Raw genomic sequence first — 10,436 nt, 5'->3', positions numbered from 1 at the left:
ACATTTTCATAGCGGTCTCAGTGATTTTTGCTCCCAAAGGTAAGCCTGGACCTTTCCTTATAATGAGATCACAACAGGACTCTCTACAAAGTAACACCAGATTTAGCTAAAGTAATCCAAGCTGACCCTACTGCTAAGGGATATCACGTATATGAAAAATTCATGCACCGATTTCACATCTTTTAGAGAAGTTAAGACTGAAACCATTAAAGTCTCTGCAACAACCAATGACTTTCACCTTCACTGTTATTCTAAAACACCATTCTAGGATTTAATTAAAACTAAAAACAAGGTTAAGCTCATTTTTATGCAACAGAACTACAGATGCTAAAGCCTACTTTCCATGACCTTCTAATAGGCCAAACTAACCATTCATGTCATCAATTCTCTTATACCATTATACTCATTCCCCGTTTAACCACAGAAGTTCAGAACATTACCATCAGAAACACGGAAATACATTTTCATTAGAAGCTTGATGAACAACATTCTCCATGGTGAAGCTCAATTTAGCTGATTTTCAAGCTTAACTTTACAGAAAACAATTAACTGAAGAAACAACTTCCTGGATCACAATGAATGGATCCATTTATGGATGCATTAAAAGTTTCCCTGAGAAATGAACTTAAGAAGTGAAATAAGGTATATAAGACTTTGCAGATTCACGAAGATTACCAAAAGAATTAATTTGTCTTCCTGAAGGACAGACCATATTTATACACTGATTGAGCTGAATTTCCACAATTATTTCCAAATATATCTTCTAGATTTTTTGTTCTGACTTTTCTATCACACTTGACATTAACTTAAAGAGCTGTTACAGTTTTTCTCTCAACTAAAAAAAAAATCATGTTGATAGCTTCCTGAAAGTGAAAGAATTTTCAGAAACAGGGAAAACATCCACACATGCTAAGTTTTCTCTTCCTACTACTAACATTGTTGGGGAATTACATGAAGCTCTACTGCCCTTTTGAGTCTTACTCTTACGCTTTTATGTTCAGCTTCATTAATGTCTTTTAAAACACATTTCAGACAAGCTTCAAAGCTTTGATGTATAGAAAATAAAGTTTTCAAACAATCTGGACTGTTATTTTATTCTGATTTTTCTCACACATCCTGCTTTTTCTTTCTATTTTTATTTCTTGTATCTAAAGACTTCAAAGGTTCATAACTATTGGTTGAGGGGGTGAATGCTGTTAAGCAGATGTCTTTATTCTCTTTGCTTTTTAACATCTCGCTCTTGAGATTTTTTTAAACTTTAATCCTCCCTTGACTTCAAGGTATGGTTTTGAACCAATAGCCCAGAGCACAGTCTTAAAATCAAGAATTAATCAGATATACAGCAACAGGATCAAGCAACAAGCATTACTGTCCTATGTTTGATTGCATGATTTTTATGAAGCAAAACAAGCATATGGAAATAAAGAAGGGGGATGCACATTTATTCAGCATAAAAGGCCTAATTAGCTTTATCAAAATCAGTAATTAGTTACTTGGATCAAATTTTCACAAGAATTCTTCTAAGAAACAAAATGTGAAAAAGTCCCACATTTACCCATTCAGTCTCACATTTTACTCACTTTGCCCGAGTCCCACTCAGTGTAAAAATACACTACTGGAACATTTCAATACATTTTTCATAGAACAAAGAGTGAAACATAGGCAATGTTCAGAGGAAGAAGCCAGCTGCAGAGAATAATTTTGGAACATGGAAAAATAGCTCCCCCACATTTCTTGACAAACAGGTTATGTGCTGAATATATCTGATTGGAATATATCTGATGTCCCTGGGACTGCTTGCAAGAAATGGTTTTCCACAACGTCAAGCTTTCAAAGACTGTTAACTGTACTTTTCAAATAAAAAAAAGCCATTCAATTCTTGAATAAGTTAGCAACTCCTATTGGAAAAAACTACAATGTAACCTAAAGCACATCTATTTTGAAGTAATCATTCAGACACACCAGCAAAATAAAAATGTAATATAACTAGCTTCATATAACATTTGATTTTCCCCATTTCTTGCAGTGTCTGGAGAGATATCTTAAACTCAATGTATTAGAAACCAAGAGCTTTAATCTATCCTGAAACTAAGGACATAGTTGCTAAGGCAACACTGTCTTTTAGACCAGCTTGCTCTTTGCTTAATATGACAATATTTGAAAATATTTTACTAGTGCATATAAAACAGGACAAAAATCTAAATGGCACTCTAAAATAAAAAAACAGAAATGCTTTTTTTCCCTCAACTAGCTGCTCCTAGTTTAGTTACCGAATCCCAAGAAAAACATGCTGGAAGCTTCACAGATACATTCTTTTAGCTTCCCAGCCTTAGAAGTGTATTTTGTGTACAAGCACTCACCCTGCTGGTCAGACTATAAAAGACTATCTGATTTCTTCGAAACAGCACAGCCCAGAAGTAATCAGTCCTGTCTCAAACCAGAAAATTGAAAATAGTTTTTATATTTTATTTTTACATGTGCTTAAGATTCACAGGGTTTTGGAAAGGGTCCAGTCCACTCTAATCATTAACTTTTAGCATTTTAAGTCCAGACTGGAATCACTCATTTGATTGTTGCCTAAAATAATATGTCCAACAAAAAAAAATCAGAGACTGTAGATAGCAAACTTACACTTAGGAGCAACAAAAGTAACTTAAAATCCTCTTTGGAAGCTACCCTCGCTATGTGCAAAATCAAAAGCATTCAGGCAGATTCAAACTTCCTAAATAGAAATGCAAAGTCAATCATATCACTGCAGGTTTGGGACAACTCGTATTTTGCAATAGGTTAGGACTGTGGTAAATTGTGGTTTCCCTACCACTAACGTTCAAGTCTGTATCTGAGAGGCAGGGAAGAGGAAAATGTCCGTGGATGGAAGTGTGCAGTAGATACAGGGATAGGGTCATAGTTCGAGGAGGCAAAAGCATGCAGTACGAGCATGAAGTGCAGGCACAAGAGGGGAAGGACGTCTAAGAGGTGTCCTTGTTTGGAAAGTTGTGCCCAAGAAATCAGAAACTGCTGCTGCTACAACTGATTGTACTGGCATCCAAAACCATCATAAATTACAAAGCCTAAACAAAGTAAGATAGGGAAGCCTGATATTAGACAAAGCTATAAAAACACAAATCATCTTCTTTCAAACTTGGAATGAGACTCCTTCTATTCTTGTGAGAGTTTAGTAGATCTTGTCTGGCTAGGAAGAAGTTTACATTTCAGATTAAACCAAATCCTTTAGTAGCACCATTAATTCTAGATAGCAAATGTGAGATTTCAAGATTTTATTTCAACATGGTAAAAAAAATTGTCTTAAATAAAGGTCTCAAAGTTTATGTATTAACAGACTGTTAATTTGGGCCCTCCCAGAGTTGCAAGGATTACAGTTTATAGTATTAACTTTAATTACCATTTATATATAAAGTTTGTAAACTAGTGATTGAGGAGCTAATTCACAAATGGATCAATATCTCTGCCCTGAAGTTGAAGAACTGGTCAGAGGAATGGTATGGGCCTGGAAACAGTAAAAGCAGTAGCTGACCAATTTTAAAACTACTACAGAATTTTGCTCTGTTTTATATGGTTTGCAGTAAATTTTAAGTATTTGAGAAGCAACATCTACAAATGTGATAAAATTGGCTTTCTTCTCTAGTACTGAAGAATAGCACCTGATTCAACAGACAACATTAGAAAATACATCAAATCAGGCATCATATGAATTCCTCATCAGAATACTTTTATTTCTTCTGCTGAAGAAGGTAAAATTACAACATGGAATGAATTCCTTCAACACACACACAGAGTTAAATTAAATTATAAATGCAATCAGCCTGTATAATTTTCTTAGCTGAAACCTAGGCACTACAATTAATTGATATATATATATATGAAGAAATTTTCCTTTATCTCACAATCCAAGAAAGACTAAAGCTTTCTATCAGACAGTACTAGGTTACTCACATGACCAGAATACCAAAAGACACTTAAAATATGTCTGTGTAGAGAAGAGGTCTATACAGGCTCAGCCTGCCCTCACTCTAAGTCACCTGGACTTAGGCTGCCTCTGAAGTGGAAAGCAGTCACGGAAGAAGGTTGGTTTGAGCTGGGTGCTATTATACCCGGCCTCTTATTAGCTTCAGCGCTGTACTAACATTGTCAATACAGCCTCCAGGTTGGGGCTAGCTTAAATCTAGCCAATTCAGCATCTTTGCAAAAAGAGCTCATGACTGACTGCAGGAGATCGTGCAGGAATTGATTTAAATGTCTTTATCCACAAAGTAGAACATTAACTGTATTTAATAATAATGGGGAGAGGAAATCAGATAGTACTATATAGACTGAAAAATAAAATCCACATTCTCTGAATATCTTCAAGCAGCAAGAAACTGTAACATATGATAGGCAGTGCAATTCGAGTGAAGGAAAAATATGTTACAATTTTTGGAATTATAGAAAATACACTCCATTTAAAATATTTAAATACTACAGACAGAAATCAAAGAATCATAAAATGATATCATTCTGACACACTTATACTACCTAAGGGGGTAGTTACCATGTGTTTTATTTCTTTTGTTCCTGCAAAAGTCATTTCTGGAAGCTTTTGAATTATAGTTGTTGAATTTTAACTTTTTTTTAGCAGTGCATTATCTAAGTGAAAACTATTTCAGTGAGAAAAGTCCATCTCTCTTTGCTTAACATAACAGACAGTGTCAAAAAAAGAGAAAGAGTTTTTCCAAATCTAAATAGATTCTCATCATCCAACTTGAGTTTATGTTAAAGAAACTTTTTAAATTAATTTATTATTCAATTAAATAATTACATTTATATACAAGTTCTGTAGTCAGTTTTTTACTCTTTCAGATCATTTAAGACCATAAATAGATCAACAGAAAGCACTTTTCATAATGCTACAATTATCTCTTAGGGACCAAAGAGATACAGCACCAAACCAACTTCTGAATTTTGAATAAATACTTGCTTGAATAGTGCAGGTGGAAGTGGAGTGGGCGGAAACACTCCTGGTTCAAAGGAATCAAAATACATCATGGGCCAAGAAAAGCCACAGCACAAGAATTCTGCCAACAAGGCTACATAAGCACACCCCAAAATTTTTTGGAAGAAGTAAAGAGAACCTGACGTATGTATTTTAATACTAATTCAGAATCTTTGCCATATAGCACAGCTCCACAATGCAACATAAACGGTCCGTTTTCCCAGAACAAAGTAGCAGTCCTAGCTGCTCACTCTGCCTGGTAAGCACAAGAAACAACCTACCAGAAAATCCCAGTAGCGTTCCCCTCTATCCTTCTTCTTCCACCCTCCAATTCCAGCACAGCCACCTGGACTGAACAAAACTGAAGAAACCTTCAGCAGAGAATATGGCCAGAGAACATCTTAAACCAGAAATAAATAATATCTTACTATATCACTTAATATATCAGTAAGCTAATTATTAGCAGGACTATTTTTTCTCCACCAGAATGTCATGCTGGTGAATTGAGAAATATTAGATTCATTTTGGCATTCACAACTATCAGACATAAACATATATATCCTATTTTTTCTCTCCTCTCCTCCCCAGCTTACCTACTTGCACACAAAGCAGTTACTATCACAGTAACAAAGGTCAGCATTAGGTCCTTCCACTACTTGAACAAAAAAAAAGAAAAAAAAGCTTTATAAAACAATTCTAAGAGCCTTCAGCTGTTCTGGCAGCCTACACGGACTCAGATCAACAGGGCTGGTTTCTTTTGAGAGCACTTATCAGTGGCTTACTAATCAAGCTGTCTGGTGAATATATTATATCAGTGTAAGAGCAGATAAAGAGAACTGCCCACACACACGTTTCAGAGATTCATAATGAGAACACTGTAAATAGCTGTAACATAGCTGGTTCTGTCCAAACAAACTTGAATCTTTGCAAGATTTTTTAAACAAGAGATAACAGAGAAGTTCTTCAATTAGCAAAACACTCAATCACTTCCACTGTTTCTAGCATATTGTATGCATATCTAAATGCATCAATGTAAGTTTTGAGCACAACAAAGTGTGGCTTTTTATGATGAGTTCCTGTAATTTTCATGAAAGTACTCCAGAACACTCGCTCACTACCTTCACCGGGAGCACACCGTGACTTCAACCTGCCCTAGCCAACAGAGGATTCACCCAGGAACTTGTTCTTGAAACCCAAGGCTTAACGAACTAGATGTTACTGGTTCTATTTGCTTGACTGAGGTCAACAGGACATTAATATACCAGAGCTTCCCCTGTCGAAAGCCAAGCCAGTTTCCTGTCTTTTGATGGCAACAACGGCAGTAGCTGCTACTCGGGGCAACAGTGCAGTCAGCCCCACAGCAGAAGCATGTGGCTGTCCCCATAGACACACCTTAGTGCTGGTATTTACATCTTCATAGCTGCTCTGACTACATTTTTAAAGAGAATACTAGTTATGAATAATTAAGTCAGATTTTCAAAGCTTTCCTGATAAAGTGGGTAGCCTTTTATTCATCTCTGAATTATACTGAAAACATAGGTGAACAGTATTGGTAACTTCTCCACCAGGATCCAGGATTTCACATGGTGAAGTTTCCTTCACATGATGAAAACCAGATAACATCTTTTGCTGAGCAGCATGCGCTTGCAGTTGGATTTGAGCCATACACCACAGAGCTTCACATATACCTTGTTAGCAGCCTGTTTACACAGAATCCTGGCTAAGAAAGTATAAACTGGAGAGTTTGCAAGATATAAGCAGTTTTCAAAAACAATCACTTCAAATTTATAACATAGTTAACTGAAGTGGAATTGATTTAAATATATAATTATGTATTTGATTATATATTCAAGCCAGACAATCAAGTCTTAAATCATACAGTATGACACTGCAAGCCATAAGGCAAAGCTTCTAATCTTAAAAATATATGCAGGCTGTTCAGTAGGCTAGAAGTCAAGTTTTAACTCCTCGACTACAAGCTGCCCTGTTTTATCACAAGGTCATAGCTGTACAAAACCTCAACGTGTTATAAAAAGTATTAAAGCAAAAGTACTATGTTACAAAACAAAAACTTGACCTTTCTGCATTATTCTTCTTGCTTTTTAATTTCTTTCTCGGTCATAGTAAAAGTTAATGTCAATCTTAGCAAATTCATGTTTCTTCTTCAAAAAAATATAAGTAAGAATCAAAAAGATACTGAAAGTTAGGAGCAAGGTATGTGGTTTAAATATCATTTGCCTAATGCTTTCGTCTCCTTATTTCAAACATGAATCTGAAAACTTGCTCATTATTGTTCTTTCATGCAACCCACCTTTAAAAACCAGCTGAAAATATCAAGATAATGCTTGTCCGCATCAACTTGACAGACCTGCACACACTGTTCCGCTCTCTTCACCTGTAATGCTGAGAACTGCATTCAGCTCTCATCAGACAACTAGCTGGTAATATATAATACCTATTTAGACGAAAATTCTGAAGTACAGACTCTCACCTAAGCCAAATGAAAAAAAACATGTACCCTTTTAACCTGGATATCATATTTTGTTTTTATGAAGTTTTAAGAGTCTGCACATTTCACACAACGTAATAAATTAAGCTTCAATATATTAAGTGTTGCACCATTAAGAGACAATGAATTGCCTTGACAGACATATTTGATATAAGGGAAAACCAGCGGCAGAACTAGAAACAGCTTCTGTCACCAAATTCCAAGTTCCACAACAGTTATCTCACTACAATAGGATGATCCTACTGTAGGGTCACATGGATATTAACTCCGGAACTTTGTAGGATCATTGTCAGGATTAGGACACCTGTGTCAAATGCTTCCCTATTGAAAAGCTACCACACTCATTTTTTGGAATCAAAAAAACCCCCAACACAGAACAGAACACCATATTACACCTAAAGGACCATATTTGTGATTTATTTCAAGAAACTCCAAAAAAAAAAAAGAAAGAAAAAAAACAAGACAGAAGTAAGTTGTGTTCACCTACATTTACACATTAGTTACTGGGAACCTGAACATTAAGCTGGTACTGCTTGTATATATACAAAATAGATAAAAAGACAGTGTTTACACATACTACACAGTTTCTATTTAGATGCAACAACTCCTTCCTCCACACCAAGAAGTTTTCAGTAGACATATATACTCTTAGAAAAAACTATTACTACTATATGCAAAAAAGTTTTAAATGGATTTAAAATTTTATTAAAACCAATGGTTACAATTTACGTTTAATTTTGGTTAAACGTATGGCAAGTTTTAACACTGAATCAGTTCCAGCCCTCTTCCCCAGCTTTCTTTTTCCTCCTCTCCCCATTTCTGGCACTGAATCAGGGCAGAAGCTATTAAGGGGGCGCACAGGAGGGGGCAATCACCGCTGTGGGACTGAAGCGGCGAGCACGTGCCGGTCTGAAACAGGAGCAAGGGCACAAGAGGGACGATGCAAGGAGCAGGAAAGGCGAAGCCGGTGTTTATCGCGGCCTGTTGGCTCCAGCCGGCACGCTTCCCCGCTCCTTCGGGCGGGAGGCACGCTCGCACCCCAGCCATACCTAGGCACAGGCCGGCTCCTGCTCCGGCCCCGCTCCTCGGTTCTCCACACCGCAACCCTGAGGGAAGCGCAAGCGCGAGGAACTGGCTTGACGACAGAGAGCAGCGCAGGGCACTTCGCGGGCCATGGGGCGTGCGAGCTCGCCCCCGCGGCTGCAGGGGGGCAGCCTGAGGGCTGCTGTTGCTGCCGCCCCGGGCCGGGCCGGGCCGGGCCTACCTGCCCCGCGCAGCGCCGCGGCCATGGCGGCGGCGCGGGCGGGTGAGGGCGCGAAGCGCGCGCCTGCCCCCTCAGGCGGCGCCTACCACCGCGCAGAAGGCGCTGGGGGATGGGGGGGGGGCAGGCGGCCCCGCCCGCGCGCAGCGCGCGCAGCTCAGACCGCGCGCGGGACGTACCATCGCAGCGCAGAGGGGGAGACAGTGAGGCCGGGCTTCCCGGGCGGCACGTACCACTCGCCGCACTGCGCAGGGTGGACCAGCCGACACTTTCCGGCCTCGCCAAGCAGGCGGCGAGGAGAGAGGCAGGCGCGCCGCCCCCCCTCCTCCGGCGGACGTGGTGCCGCCCGGCGCCGGCCGCCCCGCCCCCTCGCCCACGTGACCCTTTCCCAGCGTCCCCTCCGCCGTGCCCCCGCCGCAGCGCCGTCCCCCCGTGCGAGCTCCGTGGCTGTGCGGCTCTCGCGCCCCCCGCCCCCCCCGCGGCGGCCCGCTCCCGCCCGGAGGCTCTTCTGCTCGCCGCCGCCGCCGCCCGCCTGCCCGCGCGAGGCCCCGCCGCGCCGCCGTTTTCTCTTCGGCTCGCCCCGCGCCCCGGCGCCGGGCCTCTCCATCCGCTCGGTCCTCGACGCCTGCGGCCGGCGGTCACTAACGGCTCCGGGCGCCGACGCCGGGAGAGGCAGAGAAGAGGCTCCTCGCGGCCGGGATGTCAGGTGGGGACTCGGCGGCGGCGGCGGCGGCCTCCCCTCAGCCGCTCCCGTTCTCCTTGCCGAAGCCCCCTCCCCTCATGCAGCTGACGCCGGGGGACGCCGTCCGCCCCGTCGCCTCCGCCGCGGACCAATCGCCGAAGAGCACCCGGCTGGCGGGCCGCCCGGATTGGCCAGCGGGGAAGCCAGTCAGCCTGCTGGCGCCGCTGCTCCCGCCCCGCGGGGAGCCCGAGCCGCTCATGCCCTTTGGCCCCTCGTCGCGGCAGCCACTCAGAGGGCGGCTTCTTGGCAGGTGCAGCGGGGGCAGCCTGCTCAGCCCCTCGATGCGGCCCGGCGGCGTCGACCGGGGCTCCCTCATGGTGAGTGGCGGCGCCGCGCGGGGGCGCTTCCGGGCGGCGGGGAGCGGAGGGGAGGGGAGGGGGGGGGCTGGCGCCGCCGCCGCCGCCGCGCCGGGGGCCGCCGCGCCGCTGCCGCCGGCCCTTTGTTGTGCGAGCGGGGCGCGCTGGCAGCGCCCGCCGCCACCGCGATGCAGCCCGCGGCCGCGAGGAAGCGGAGGCTTGGCCGGTGCCGGCCCCCACCGGCGAGCCCCGTGCTGCGCGGGTCGGCAGGGAGGAGCTGGGACGTGTTAAACGGCGTTTGCTTGGCAGGTCCCTCAGCAAGTAAAAAAATATATATATACACGTGTGTATGTATATAGCGATATTGAGAGGGTATGCGAAGGATTTGAGGAAACATTGCACTTACGCTTGCAGCTCTTTGGAGAGCATCTGAGACCTAGTAAATCCGTTAGCATCGTGTCCCCCATGAGGTTCAAGGAACATACATGTGTATGTATGTGTGTATATATATGTACATGAATATATGAATCTCTCTCTCATATATATATTTTGATTACATTCTTAAGTTTCAAACCTTTTCAGTTGCTTGTGGCTTTTGCATAATATCCCCTGCCCCAACTTCAGAGACTGGTAATATT

The 10,436-nt window shown here is 42.6% G+C and overlaps 1 protein-coding gene across 7 annotated transcripts in view; it reads left to right on the top strand.

The window, feature by feature from the left end:
- Positions 1–9,301: 9,301 nt before the first annotated feature.
- The window catches only part of PRPF40A (pre-mRNA processing factor 40 homolog A), a 28,010-nt gene continuing 26,875 nt past the window's right edge, over positions 9,302–10,436 (top strand). For 6 of the 7 annotated variants that reach the window (XM_067299450.1, XM_067299452.1, XM_067299449.1 and 3 more), the window contains exon 1: positions 9,382–9,819. In XM_067299450.1, coding sequence (XP_067155551.1) covers positions 9,460–9,819 — 360 coding nt within the window. In that variant the 5' untranslated portion in view covers positions 9,382–9,459. Of the gene's footprint in view, positions 9,820–10,436 lie in introns of all 7 variants that reach the window. The other variant, XM_067299454.1, reaches the window with a different exon arrangement.

This window comes from Apteryx mantelli, chromosome 6 (assembly GCF_036417845.1).
Source record: "Apteryx mantelli isolate bAptMan1 chromosome 6, bAptMan1.hap1, whole genome shotgun sequence".
Taxonomy (NCBI): domain Eukaryota; kingdom Metazoa; phylum Chordata; class Aves; order Apterygiformes; family Apterygidae; genus Apteryx; species Apteryx mantelli.
The sequence above is the reverse complement of the archived record's forward strand: the minus strand, read 5'-3'. Positions and strand labels throughout refer to the sequence as shown.